Genomic DNA, 15,349 nt, shown 5'->3' with positions numbered 1-15,349 from the left:
AATGTTTGAGCAAACTACAGTCATTAGATTCAAGAGTTTTATTGTCATGTGCATGGTAAAACAGCAGTTATACCATGCAATGAAAATCTTATTCTGTTCATTCTCCCAAGAAAAGAAAGAAAACACAAGAAAGAATAAGAACATAAGAAACATAAACACATAAACATATATACCAATAAATTAAGCAACAAAAACAGAAGAGACATTAATACAAATAAATAATACAAATAAATAAATAAAGTGCTATGAGTGTGTGCTTGTGTTGCGTGTGGCGTGTGTGAGTACAAAGTAGTACAAAATAAGTGAAGAAAAGTAAAAAAATATTACTCGGTCTTATTCAAATCCTCTGTGTCTAACAACTTGTTGCATGACTTTGTACACAATATAACAGTCTGTAAATATAACATTAACAACAATGCTACAGTATCAACAACACAACAAAACACATATTTATGAAAGTATATGGAAGTGAACAGAAAATATCAGTTTCACCACACTAGTATTGATATGATACTGATACTGCTATCTGTAGCGACATTTATATCGAACCCCTATTAATTTATTTAAAGTGAATTCCACACCAGTTTAAAGTATATATATGTATATAAACAGTAAATGTAAGCTCATAAGTTGTCTCTTTGTGAACAATGCTGTATGTACGATGTATTCATCTGCTCATAGAAAATATAATTGTTTTGTATTCATTTGTATTCATTTTATTTGCCACGTACTCGTAGGGTTATCATTGTCCCCGAACTAAGTGACCCTATAATGATGATCATCATCATTTTTAATGCTGATAACACACCAGTAGCAACAATTGTGGAAGCTGCATCGGAAATGATATTTACTGTACTGTATATTAATCCAGAGCAAAACAATGCATGTGGTGTTAATACGCAGTCAAATAGAACGTCTTGACCAAGGAGTGTAGAGTTAACAACTCGATTGCAGACTCTGCATGTACTTCTGTATTATGCCCTGCGCGGGTTTGACCGCCATGATGGTGAGCATCGTAAAAATGTCCCCAGCACAATGCTCAGCCATTAATTGCTCTAATTTTCAAGTTCCCCAAAAAAAGACAATTCTACCAGGTAAATATCCATGTAAAATAAGTGCATTTACATCAAATTTCTGTTGTTCCTTATGGACATGAAAAAATAACCAGATTTTTTATAATAATAATAATAATAATAATAATAATAATAATAATAATAATAATAATAATAATAATAATAATAATAATAATAATAATAATAATAATAGGGCTGTGGTCTAGTGGTTAGCACGTTGGCCAACACAGTAACAGCCTGGAGATCGGGAAGACCTGGGTTCGATTCTCCCTTGAGCATTTCTGTGTGGAGTTTGCATGTTCTCCCCGTGTGTGCGTGGGTTTTCTCCGGGTACTCCGGCTTCCTCCCACATTCCAAAAACATGCAGGTGAGGTTAATTGGCGACTCTAAATTGTCCATAGCTATGAATGTGAGTGTGAATGGTTGTTTGTCTATATGTACCCTGCGATTGGCTGGTGACCAGTCCAGGGTGTACCCCGCCTGTCGCCCGAAGTCAGCTGGGATAGGCTCCAGCATGCCCCCGCGACCCTCATGAGGAAGAAGCGGTATAGAAAATGGATGGGTGGATGGATAATAATAATAATGTTGCTTGTTTAAGCCTTTGTAACACTGTGAAGAAGGGGGAAAATCGCAGGGCAATTACGATGGGCAATTACGATTTTTGTGATTTATTATTATTTTGTATGTTGATTGTTAAGCTTTGGTAACACTGTATGGAAGGAAAAAAGTACATTAAAGAAGGAAGAAGAAGGAAAAAGTTTCTTTCATACTGCTGCTCAGGTTTTTATTGACATCTTCATGTAGCTTATATTTCTGCAGTATAATGGATTTGTACACATTTATATATATTAATATATATTCATTGTGTTCAGTAAATAACATTTATCCATTTTATCAAAGTGTACGCACAGCGTATAACTTTACCCCGCTCAGAGCTAGTGGATAGCCGCGCCCACCTCTCCTGCTCACCATCATGGCGGACTTACAGTTCCATGACGTATTACGCTCTTGTGTATTTCCTATTATTAACTCTGCAGTCTTGGTATTGACCAGGGTGGTGCTATTCACTCTGAGCAGCAGTGGATGGCGCCATTGTAAAGTAAAAGACCACTGCAACACAGTCATACAAAAAAGAAGAAGAAGCCAGTCCTATTACAAGTACAATAAAAACAAACTAATGAAGTTGTATTTTATAGACACTGTAAGATGAGTTTAAAGAGCCAACAATGGCGTCTAGAGCACTGAAGCGAGCCGGCGTGTCTCCTGAGTTGTGTCAGCGGCTTAAACGAAGTAAAATAGAAAGTTGTAAGGTAAGTTTGATGCCAAACAATATCGCCAGTGTTCACTATTGCACATTTGTTCCATTCTACGTCACTGTTTCAAAGCGTGTGAGATACAGTATTTCATCACAAAAGTCACATTTCAGCAAGCATGTTACTATTCTCAAGGGTCTTTCAATACTATAGAAATGATGATTGGCTAAATCAGGACTTACCATTGAGGGGGCCATACATAAAGATCACGGATGAGGCCCACTTTGAGTGGTCGCAGTGACGGCAGCACTCATGCCTTTTTCACTGGGTAGTACATGCATTTAGGCATATAATGTTAGCATGATATGTAGGTTTTGGTGCTAAAAAAGGGTTGAAAACAAGTTCCATGTCTCCTCAGGACCTGCTGTCTCGGACTCCTTTTGAAGTGATGCACGCTGCAGACCTGAGTTACCAGGAGACTTTAGAGATGTTGGAATCTGTGAGCAGAGTCATCGCTCCCTCAGCCATTACGGTGTGTGCAGAAGATTCATCACTAAGTTAGTGTGCATCTATAGGGAGGGATTCACATAATCATGGACACCCTTCGCTATTTCCTCTTGGTTTACAGCAGGAGTGTCCAAAAATTTTCCAGCAAGGGCCACATAGTGAAAAAGGATCTTTTCGTCTCCTTCACTTTGTCAGGCAGGTCCTATTTAAGTGATTTCTTGATTGAGAACAGGTGTGGCAGTAATCAGGCCTGGGTGTGGCTAGAGAAATTGAACTCAGGTGTGATAAACCACAGTTAGGTTTTAATATTTAAAACATTAATATGTTTAATGTTTTAATATTTAAATGTGATTGATGATCAGAAACATTTAAGTCTGACAAACGAGCAAAAAAAAAACAAAACATCAGGGAGGGGACAAACACTTTTCACACCACTGTATATGAGTCCTGATAAGAAATAATTGTGTTATTAATGTTTTATATGAGTCATGAGAAGAAATATTAGTGTTATTGATGTTTGATATGATTCCCGATAGGCGTTGGAGTTGTGGAAGCGACAGTCAGACTCTTATTTGTCCACATCTCTGCCAGCTTTGGACAAAGTGCTGAGGGGAGGTTTACCCTCTGGGAGCATCACTGAGGTACGCATCATGGCTTCAGGCTGTTCTGAAAGCTAACAAGCAGTACAGTGACAAAGTATTTTTTTTTCCAGAAACATATGCCTTTAAAAGGGCATACAATGGGGTCATAGCTTGACTTCTTACCTAAACCCATTTCAAATTTGATAATGAGACTACAGAAATGGAGTTTTCTACTCGGGTTTTTCTTCGGAGAGCCTTCCTCACACTGTCTATGCAGGTGGCGGGACCGTCTGGCTGTGGGAAGACTCAGTTGTGTTTAATGCTGAGTGTTGTGGCCACACTGCCAAAGGAGCTGGGTGGTCTGGACCGCAGCGTGATCTACATTGACACTGAGTCAGCGTTCTCTGCTGACAGGTGAGACTCAAGTCGGCAGCCGCATCCTACATAGAAGTATCATATCTAGAACACACAACACCTTCTTTTGCTTATTCAAGCAACATACAGTGCATCCGCTAAAACAGGGGTGTCCAAACTTTTTCCACTCGAGGGCCACAAAGTCCACTTTGTGAAATAGGTGAAAAAGCGTATTATTAGTATGAACTTCAGTCTTTGCTGTTTTTTATCCCAGTTTTTTAAGAATTTAGTTTTCTAAATATTTAAACTTTCTTCTGAAATAATCTTTGTACATTTTCTTTCTGTAATATTATGACTTTATTCCCATGTCATCACGTCTTCCCCAAACACTGCTTATCCTCACTAGGGTCGCAGGTACTGGAGCCTATCCCAGCCGACTTCGGGTGAGAGGCGGGATACACCCTGGACTGGTCACCAGCCAATCGCAGGGCACATATAGACAAAAAATCATTCACGCTCACATTCATACCTATGGACAATTTAGAGTCGCCAATTAACCTAACATGCATGTTTTTTTGGAATGTAGGAGGAAACCGGAGTACCTGGAGAAAACCCACGCATGCACAAGAGAACATGCAAACTCCACACAGAGATGCCCAAGTTATAAACGAATGCATTTTTGACGAATACGAGCATGAAATCTCGTCATTATCCGTAATCGTGATGAAAGAAAATCCTCTTCACTCTCTGTGATTGGCCAGTCACACACAGCGACCGCCCCTCGTGACAGACTGTGCAGGCTGGAGCCACAGAGAGTTGATCGGTACCTCATTCACGTACGCGGTGCAATTGGCAAGTTGAAAACGGCTCGTGTGGCGTTGCCCACTACCTCCACTTTATTATGTTTTCCTCAGCTCTGTCTCGGTTTGTATCTAAAGTTACATGGTAAACTTTCGTAAAGCACGCGTGCAGGCTTGTGTTGCTTCAGTCCACTTATGCATCTCAATTGGGGTAGCATGACCGCTTTTTTATGGAAATGTATTTTTGTCTTCTTCCATGAAGTCATCATAAAACAGGCGTGCTACTTACAATATAAGAATTATGTTAATTTTCTGCACAGCTGCATCAAACATTCTGCCTGTATGGCTATCATACCACATTATATACAGTACTGTACATAAGCGTGGTAAAATATTACACGCCTGTCAATACGTTGCAGTATGCAAGTTGTCATCTTAAACTTGTTTTGTAACGTACGCGGTGCATTTCACAAGACAGCTGTATACGCCTCGTGCGTTGGTTACTGCCCGTTTATTTTTTTTTTCGCCTGCTTGCTTATAATTTGGCTGGTGATATAAAGTCAGTGCTTGTACTGAACACAGTGCTTTTGAGAAAAATGCAGTGAACAAAACTGACAGGTTCTTTCCCTCTTTGCTATCAATGGATGTGAATGAATGACCAACTTCACACAGGCCATTCAAAAATAATTCATTAATAAAGTCTTACAGATCACTTACACACATAGCTGAATAATAACATATTTAGCAACTTCTGATTAATTAATTTACATGGGTGAACAGATGCAGATTGATATAGTGGTGCACTCACTCATCCCTAATATACCAGTATAATATAATTATAATATTGCTATACAAGTGAAAGACCATTTACCATTTGATCATAATATATCATATTTTTGCTGGGTTTTTTTTTGCATTTTTCAACTATTTCAACAATCTTCTTGTAAATGTTCGTCTCGTAATTCTGATTTTATTCCCGTAATATTACTTTATTCTCGTAGCATTATAACTTCTTCTGCAGCCTAATTTTCTAAAAAATAACTTTATTTGTTGTTTTGTTTGTTTCTCAGTATTTTTATAAGTATTTTTTGTTATAATATTATGACATAATTTCCTTAAAATGACGACCTTTTGTCATTAGATTGCAACTTTTTTCTCCTAATAGTTTGTTGATATTGAAATGAAATGACTGCTGTTTTTTCCATTTTTGCTGGGTTTTTTTTGGTTGTTTTTTTTTACTTTTCTTGTTAAATTCTATTTTTAGAATGGGCCGCGTGCCAATAAAAAAAATAGCCGCGGGCCTCAATTGCCCCCCGGGCCGCACTCTGGACACCCCGATTCACAGCGCTTCACATTTTCTGCATTTTGTTAGACCACAGCCTTATTCCAAAATTAGTTTCACGATGGTACGCTGTAGCATCATAAAAAACCTGAAGGCCTTTCTCTCCTAGTCTCTCAGTTTACAGCAGGGGTGTCCAAACTTTTTCCAGTGAGGGCCACATACTGAAGAATGAAAAGCCCAAATTACGCACGTGGTCAGCACTACTGTTTAGGTGGCGCCGCATTACAAAGAGCAAAATGCAGCACTTTACCCTTTTTAGCAAGTTTGGAAATAATCACTCGTGTGCCAGTAGCATTATCGGCAGAAAAAAACTATACTGCTATTGTCTGAGATCTCATTTTTATGCCAGTGGCAATGCCAATGTCGGACGATAATATTGGTCAACCAATGTTAAGGAACACCCCTGGATTATTTCTAGTATTTACGTATTGGAGTGGTAGTTTGGTGGATGAAATGTATGACTTGAGCGTGATGTGTGTGTGGTACCAGGCTGGTGGAGATCGCACAGAGCCGGTTTCCAGACTTCTTCAGCTCCAAGGAGAAAGTCTTACAGATGGCAGGGAGGGTCCATGTCTTCAGGGAGCTCACCTGCCAGGATGTCCTCAACAGGTGTAGTATGTCAGAATGAGTGACCTCCAATACATGGGAACTGATGCATGCTTAAAAATCCCAATGCAAAATGCCCCATTGTGTGTGCACATCACAAATAAAGAACAGTAATGTAGGCTAGTCTAGAACCTAGCTTCCTAAAGTCGGGTACAACATGAAAAACAAAAATGAAAAACAATTAGTGCCTAACACTCACAATTACAAGTGCGTGTGAACGCCTCACGGCGCAAGGAGAACGTAGCAGAAAGGAGACAGAGCATGAAGGTGTTCCTTGCTCTGTGTGCATCATATGAACAAATAAATAAGTTGGATGATTATTTTGTGCATTAAGAGTGTTTCATCTTGAATATTTTTTTTATATTGGTGTTCCAATCCCGGCACGGCCCAGCGGCGAAAACCTGTCACTGCGATTTGGGGATTTCCCCTGAAAATGAGGCTTTATCGTTGGTTGTTTGTGTTTCTGTACTTCAGATACTGCTTCATCATGATTGCTAAACTTTCCCCTTCAGTTTGGTATTAAATTAACATGCAGAGTTAAATCACAACCATCGTGAGTGGACAAAAAAAGGGAAATTCAAGCCATTCATGCTGGAGGATGCCAACATCAGATTGGAATAAAAGATACTGTATGTAGGATGATCACTTATCAATTTATCAGTGCTCATGTTATCAAAATGTGACCATGCAAAATGCACATTTTTGACCCAGAATGACTATAAAATGAATTAACCAATTAATTATGTTTCAAGTTAATAAAAGATAAAAAGGTTTATGTTTTAAGTGTGCAGGAGTAGGGGGGTAAATGGCTCCAGGTCAGATGTCTGAAGGGGTACGCCACTGTAAAAAGTTTGGGAACCACTGGACTAGAAGGATATCCTCCACTTTGTAACAGCGCATGGAGTCCATGACCTCTCTAGAATTCAATTCTAGTATTCAATCATCTTTATCCTTCATGATGGCGGCCAACATTGGTGGGCGTGTCTCCTCTCTCTGAGCTTTTTAGAATGTTCATTTTCACTTCCATGGCGATGGCTTTCCTTTTCTTTGGCGCACTGCTGCCTTGGAGATATAAGAAGTGTAAAAAGTTAGCGAATGAGCAAGGTTTTTGTTCCTCTGTGGCTGAGAAGGCACACACTGTATTCTTGTGCTGCGTGTGGCTCGTATTCTTTCGCCGGCACGCGCCGTTTCACTGTTTCTCGAGCAAGTCTTGTCCTTACACAGCAAAATTCAATTTTTAATTCGTTCCATGGTACCATGAAGGGTGGTCCAGACTGGACGTGGTAACATTCCATGACAAATAAGTTGTGGCCTGCAATGAATGGAAAAAGTGTTGATGGTGCCTAAACAGGCGTCCTCTGTTTCCACTGCTAGACTGGAGAGACTGGAGGAGATCATCATCTCCAGCGGAGCAGGTCTGATCATACTGGACTCAGTGGCTTCTGTGGTTAGAAAGGAGTTTGACACAACATTGCCTGGCAACCTGATACACCGCAGCAACCTGCTGGGACAGGAAGCCACCACTCTCAAATATCTGGCTCATCAATTCAACATCCCTGTAAGTACTCGGGATGGCCAATACCACTTTCTCATGTATGGTACCAATAGCCTGTCCAAAGTGCAGCCCGGGTGCCAGTTGGAGCCCACGGCTGTTTTTTATTGACCCATGGCACATTACATTCTAAAATAGAATTTAACAAGAAAACTAAAAAAAAAAAAAAAATTGAAACATCGGCACTAATTTTACAAAAATTAAGTCAAAATATTAAGAGAAAAAATTAGAATTTATTGTGAAAAAAATCATAATTTTATAGTAAGAATTTTGTAGTAATATTATGAGGAGGAAAAGGCTTCTTGAGACGTATTATATATTATATAATATATTATATTATATAATATTATGAGGAATTTTAATTTGGAATTTATTTGGAAAATTTAAAAAACAGCCAAAATGGGGGGAAAAAAGCAATGGTCATGCTAATAATTGGCTTTTTCACCTAAAGCTGAGATGGATTTTTTTCTTGAAATACAGTACATAACTTCTGAGCATGTGCTTTACAAAATATGAAAGTGGCCCTCCCTCCACCACCCTGAATTAGCTCATCAATCAGGGGTTGGACTATGAATGTGGAGTTAACATCAGAAATGACATCAATAAATCAAAAACTTGTCTAAACTTGTCCATTTTCTCCCACCAGGTGGTCCTGACCAACCAGATCACCACTCATATTGGGCATCAAGGTGAGTGTGGAACACTGGTGTGGTTTGCACGTGCTGAATTTAAAATTGGCTTCCTGTATTATTTCTTGAAGTCCCAAAGCTCCATAATTATATTACATAGTTCTACCAGAAGAAAAAGCCTTGCACACACTTTTTAGCGCCACGCTTTTTGCAACACACTGGTGGAACTAAATACCAGACCTGCCAACATGTACACATTTTTCATACACATTTTGACGCTGGAATAAACATGCACACGCCGCTGCTGTCCAGCTATGCATTTTGTTGCATTTTGCCAGTTTTAGTTTCTGTGAAATTTGGGTTATGCTCCTGCGTTGAGATACCGGCTTATGCTGCACACAAGCGTCGTGGCCCTGACAAAGTGTGTACATGTGTGGGGGGGGGGGTCAATCTTGCACATGTTCTTGGCCGAGACCAGGGATCTTGGTCTCAAAAAGATTGGTGACTGAAATGTTTTTGTATATGAAAGATTTTTTTTTTGCCTTTTTACAATCAATCAATGGGGGGGGGGGGTCCAACTGTGTTCTTAATATATTTTTAGCATAAAACGCCATTGTTAGCATCATATTAGCTTGCTAATACATGGAAACTGAAGCAGAAGTCAGCTCTATCGCCCTACTTATGATGTGATCAGCGGTCGTGTATAACCAGGGATCTTGGGCTCAAAAAGGTTGGTGACCACTGAGCTACACTGCGTGCATGCAGACTACGCTGCTTACGTTTAATGAGGTGTCACGTTTTGTTGGAGTTTGGTCAAAGTACATGTTTTGGATGCAGCAGAATCTGTTTAGTGCACAATGAGGTGTTACACTTCAATCATAGCAGCTCAAACATAAGTTCCACCGTTTTGTATTATTTATTTAACTGTCTTTATGACAAATGCATGTCACAAAATGTTGAAATTGACATCACATCGTATTTTATACACAACAAACACAAAGAAAATATTTGGCACCGTTTCCCCTGTTTATTCAACGTGTTTGCATGATATGTTTATTTGGTTGTAGCTGCAAATCACTGGAGTCTGTGCGTCATGCCCCTCAAAGTGATGGCACCCTTGCTGGTACCCCTTTCAGGAGACTCACCCATTTACATGATTTCATATGGGAAAAATGGATTTGGTTAGGATTTGGTACGTTTCGGTTGGAGTCGGACCTTCTGGAACAGATTTATGACTAACCACTGTACGCACTTACCGTACCATAACTATTCCATTCCCGTTTCAGTTTGATCAGATATAAACCAGCTCATAAACACAACATAACAGAAAATAGCATGAACATTAAAAGGTAAGAAATGATAGTTCATTTCCTATAAATGTAGGAAAATGTGAATAGTTTCACTGTAAGTCCATCATGTGCATGGGTTTTTGCCCAGGTACTGCTGGGGAGGATTATGACGGGTTTGTGACAGCAGCTTTGGGAAACACATGGAGTCACAGCGTCAACACCCGTTTTATTGTACAGTACGTGGACGCACGCCATAGACAGGTAAGAAACACATTGCAGCTTATCAAACTTTTCCTATTAGTTCCTATTATGAAGTATTAGTAGCATGGTTATGCATTCTTCAGCCCATTAAATGCTCTTCAGTTACAGCAGTCAGAGTTGTGTGCTATGATGATGTTTTGGCTGTAACTCTTCTCCCAAGAAAGTGAAAGCATAATGAAGGTACCCCCATGTTTATGCTCACACCACGCCCTCTGCTCACTATCATTGAACACCCAATGCTAACCTGTCCTGCCGGAGAGCATTAATAATACTAATGCGTGCCGATGACGTGCCAATGATTAAAGTGGTGGTAAACAGGTGTGACGTGAGTGTAACTGTGCAGGGCTGTTATTCCAGCCATCAAGTCTGGTGCTTGTGTGTCTCACCCAACATTCCAGTAACATTACACCTAGACACCTAGTGACCAGTGTAGAATACTATATAACATCACAACGTCTTTGAATGCATCTTGTGAATTGCCTTTTATTTGTATTTTGCTTCATTCAGCCATTTTTATTCTTAAAAATGCTTCATTTAGGTAAAAAATACCTAACATTTGCAGAAATATGCACACTTTTGGACTAATAATAGGCTATATTCAACAACGAAACAGTATGATTTATTCATTAACATACAATATTTTTGAAAACTGGTGATAGAGTAAAGCCGCAAAATTTGAAGCATGAAGTTGTGAGGGATTACTGTATAGGACGCATATAAAGTAGGGATGAGCGAGTACACCACTATCTGTATCTGTATCTGTATCTGTTCACCCATCTAAATGATCTGTATCTGTATCTGTCCTCTGAGCGGGTGGGGCATAAACCAGAAGTGGGCGTGATTTAACCAGAAATGGGTGGGTCTTAAATTGGTACATCACACAGCAACTTAATACTCAAAAGGTAGCTAGAAAACATACAAGACAAGTACCAATACGCATTTAAAAGAACAAACAATAGCTATTTTAATTTCTACCCATAATGCATTATTCCCAGCAGAGCAGTTCATTGGCCAACGGCTGCCATGGGTGCTGCCGAGCCACCAGAGGGAGCTCATGAGCTTCTTCTTGCTGGGAGTATTGCATTATGGGTAGAAGTTAAAATACTGTAGCTGTTTGTTTGTTTGTTGTTTGTTATTATACTCGTATTGGTACGTGTCTTGTATATTTCCTAGCTACCTTTTGAGTGTTAAGTTGCTGTGTGACGATTTTAGCCTTCTATCTAAGATGACACCGTGAGTCAGATTGTTACACTGAGAAATGACCTCCTGTGATTTCCGATGGGTAGATGAACCTGTTGTGAGATTTCTCATTGCTCTTGATTGGCTCCTGCTAAAGAAAGAGCTACTGCTCACGAGGAGCAGAGTATTTAAATGATTAGTAGTATTTGTTGAGTAAAGGAGATGTCACGAGATTAGAACACGATCATAAATTAGCCACATCGCTGTATAAAACGCAGGGTTTAAAGTTGAAGAAAAAACTAGCGTGGGGAATTACGGTATATTGGTGCTCCAATCCCCGCACTGTGAAAACCTGTTGATGTATGTACGTGCAGAATGAGAGAGTGGGGATTTGAACCAGAAATACTGTCAAATGAAATAATCAATCATGTTCAATATTTCAAGTTAATGAAGATTAAAAGATTTGCAGGAGTAGGGGGCACATGGCGTCAAGTCAAATGTCTGAAGGGTACACAACTGTGAACTTGGGAACCACTGCTGGAAGGCAAACTCAAATGACAATTTTCCATAAACTAGTATTATTCCACGAACTGGAGTGTCCACACAAAGAAATCCCAGGTGTTGGTGAGTCTTGTGGTGTTATTAACACACTGCGTGTGTTATTAATACACTGTTTGTGTTATTAATACACTGCATGAGTCCAACTGTGTTCCTAATGTGTCATTATTCCAAAACATCATCTCCCACACAAAGGAGGTTATTGTCCCCCAGCTCCGTCACCCGTCTATGATGTCATAGACTGTAGTTTTTTGCTAATTAGCACACATACATCACAAGTCTCTGCTTTTTTTATTGAGCATGGCTACAAAATAAGCCGCCGCATGAAAGAGAGTTGCAACTGGCAGCATTCTGAACATTAATGAAGGTGAGGAACATTTTAGGAAAAACTCATAGCATAATGACACGGTGGTGTCCGTGTTTATCTCCCCTGCCCTCCTTGCTTTCCGCTCATCGCCGTCTATCTTCAATGAATTCAGTGAATTTGGAACTAATTAACAACGAAAACTGAGGTTCCATTGTACTTTACTTTGCATGTACAGTATTTCTAATTTGCAGGTAAATTCTTTTCTTCTTCTTTTCAGCTGTTGGTTGCCAAGTCACCCGTGGCTCCCTTTGCTGTGCTCAACTACGTCATCCACAAGGAGGGAATCTGCATGCATGGTACGTCAACATCTGTCTCAAAGTGAACAATGTACAAGCAGAGAAATACTGGAGTAGTGCTCGCTTACAGACAAATCATAAGACAATTCCTGAGTTCAAGCTTCATGTTTATTATCTATGCTGTTATATGGTATTAAATTAGGGCTGTCAAAGTTAACCAAAATTCCCTTTAACGCCACCATTTCTTTTGGACGTGCGGTTAACGTGCACATGTCTTGTTTGACCCTCGGCCCACACCGTAGTCTGAGGAAACACAGCGGCGTGGCAGTTGATGTGGAGCTACAAGCAGGAACAAATATTGAGTAGAAATAGACAAAGAAAAGAGTATTTTTCGCTCCCAGACCAGAGTCGACTCTCAAATACCACTTGCGAGACTCAGCTGGAGAAACTGAAGAAGCTAGGGAATGTGGTGGAGCAGTGCAGGTATATTGTATTGTCAGTTGTACAGTTTACATTACGTTTATAGTAGGGATGTGAACGATAAACCAATGCAACCGGATATCCTGTTTGTGCAGGGAATGATATCGATTCGCCGGAAGAAGCCTCCGATATCAATCACAATCAGCCATAAATCTTCAGATTAATTGATTGTGGAGACATGCACCGCGTAATGCGAGAGAAGCAATCGGTTTGCAGTGTCTTATAAACAACGTGAGAGGTTTGTCGCACATGTTCCAGCCTAGCAAAACAACACTTCATCAATAGGTTAAAACTAACCTGTCTCGTGACGGTCCCGCCAAAGTTTGGAACCTCTTTGGATTCATTTCAAGAAGGCTGCAAACTTGACCAGCCAGACCAACAAGGGCGAGTGTGATACCTTTTATGCTTTCTAACTTGATTACTTTGAAATGTTATGTAGCTCTTGGAGTGTTGAAAGCACTCGTAATTTATTAGGTAATACTAGGTCATTTATTAGCATTACTATTTTTATTCTCTTCCCTGAGCTACCACCTTATCGTGGTGGAGGAGTTTGCGTGTTAGAGTCACCCACGACACACAGGTCCTAGGTGAGGGACTAGACAAGATATAGTCGGACTCACCTCAACGCACAGCAAGGGCTCTGGAACCAGTCCTCTTGAGAGGGGATGGACTTTGTTCCACTCTGGCGTTGCCAGCAGTGAGAGGCGACGGGCAGGGGTGGCAATTCTTGTTACGCCCCAGCTTGTGGCCTGCATGTTGGCGTTTAACCCGGTGAACGAGAGGGTAGTTTCCCTCCACCTTCGAGTGGGGGGACGGGGGCGCGCATAAGCAGATGAAGGTGTTGAATTACGGTGTTTGTTTTTCTGTGTGGTAGAAAATGATGGTGAAGAGGGCTTGTACGAAGGCACTGATCCCAGCCTCCAGACTATTCGGGTGAGAACTGGACTCGAAATGCATACAAAGTGACTCTATTCTTCCAAAGCACAAGTGCGGTGGCAGTTCCTGGAGGATGTTTGCCTCTTTTTCCAATTGTTGTAACTCTTTGTCCAATTGTTCACCATGGAAAATAAATCTAATTTGTTACCTTTTGTTAATATAGCATACAACTTTTCATGAATGTCTCTCTGATGTGGTAAAGCGTACTGTAACTTGTCCCCTCTGTTATGCTATTTTTTAAATGTTATACAATTTTAAAAATTTTTGCAAATTTTTCAATGTGGTTAATAAACGTTTTAAATCTTCTATGGTCACCAGATGACGCACTATTTCCAGCATTTATTGTTAGTTTTTCTTTAGTTCCCTAATGTGTCTTCATGGATTAGGGTCATATACATCCTTTGAATGGACTGATTAAAACAATATGCATTATTGTCAGGGAATGGTTTACTGTCTGCAGAAGAAAAGGCGCTACAGGGCACAGCGGCATGCAGACCCTGAAAAACAGGCGAAATACCCAAATAAGGAGAAAGGGGGGTTGGAGAAGGGACAGAACAGGAGAAAATATTGGGTAATGCTGCATTGTTAACTATGATGATGATGAACCAGGTTTCGGGTCGGTGTTCAAGCTGCACCCGACTGCAGAGTCGCTCAAAACATGCAAGTTTCTTACAGAACCTGTACTCACTGGTGTTAGTCTCTGTTAACTCGTTCACTTACGCCTGCTGCCGCTAGCTAAATTAAAAAGCAAACCATGTAACATGGCATTAATTGTGCAACTGTTAGTCTAACTTCATTTGTATAAATGTATTGACCCTGTGGAAAAAGGAACAGACCTGCTCCTTGCCTCAAAATCAACTCCTTTCCACTTCCTGTTCCTGTCCAAGCTGCTCGCTCATTAATGCCGAGCACTCGAAGACCGCGGGTATTCTCAAACACTGAGCAAAAATGTGAAAAAAGAGGTCAGCAAAGAAGTAAAGTGCCATTAAAGCGGCTGAGCTGCAATATAACAACAAGGTGAAGCAAAAAAATCACACAAGGGGACCTCCTCCGCTTAGCTTGGCAGGTCCTCAAAAACATGACTGCCATGTTTATCACTGCCACCCAAGAAAACACCACTCAGGTGGACAGTAGAAACCACACATCCCTTTCAAATGACCTAAACTCCTTCTACACAAGATTTGAGAGGGACAAAGCCTTGCAAATCGAAGAAATTAAAAAGTCACTTCAGCCCAGCAGCTTCACCCTCACCATCAGGGAGGATGTGGTGAGAGCCCTCAGGAGAAGAGTCCAGCTTTCCCAACCCAGACAACATAAGTGGTCATGCTCTGAGGTAGTGTGCAGAG

The 15,349-nt window shown here is 40.3% G+C and overlaps 1 protein-coding gene across 1 annotated transcript; it reads left to right on the top strand.

Moving 5' to 3' along the window:
* Nucleotides 1-2,209: 2,209 nt before the first annotated feature.
* Nucleotides 2,210-14,452, top strand: rad51b (RAD51 paralog B). The gene is made up of 10 exons (XM_054761149.1): nucleotides 2,210-2,383; nucleotides 2,745-2,858; nucleotides 3,370-3,474; nucleotides 3,692-3,828; nucleotides 6,400-6,519; nucleotides 7,891-8,074; nucleotides 8,715-8,757; nucleotides 10,135-10,247; nucleotides 12,569-12,647; nucleotides 13,942-14,452. The coding sequence occupies exons 1-10, from the start codon at nucleotides 2,300-2,302 to the stop codon at nucleotides 14,031-14,033; spliced, it is 1,071 nt and encodes a 356-aa protein (XP_054617124.1). The 5' UTR covers nucleotides 2,210-2,299; the 3' UTR covers nucleotides 14,034-14,452.
* The last annotated feature ends 897 nt before the right edge of the window (nucleotides 14,453-15,349 follow it).

The sequence above is a fragment of the Dunckerocampus dactyliophorus genome, chromosome 19 (genome assembly GCF_027744805.1).
Source record: "Dunckerocampus dactyliophorus isolate RoL2022-P2 chromosome 19, RoL_Ddac_1.1, whole genome shotgun sequence".
NCBI classification, from domain to species: domain Eukaryota; kingdom Metazoa; phylum Chordata; class Actinopteri; order Syngnathiformes; family Syngnathidae; genus Dunckerocampus; species Dunckerocampus dactyliophorus.
This window is presented reverse-complemented; position numbering and strand designations above follow the sequence as displayed.

Excerpts from the sequence above, each read along its gene's own strand:
- rad51b (XM_054761149.1), top strand. The coding sequence starts at position 2,300 with ATGGCGTCTAGAGCACTGAAGCGAGCCGGCGTGTCTCCTGAGTTGTGT. Across the intron at positions 2,859-3,369 it reads TCGCTCCCTCAGCCATTACG|GCGTTGGAGTTGTGGAAGCG; the intron begins GTGTGTGCAGAA and ends GATTCCCGATAG. Across the intron at positions 8,075-8,714 it reads CTCATCAATTCAACATCCCT|GTGGTCCTGACCAACCAGAT; the intron begins GTAAGTACTCGG and ends TTCTCCCACCAG.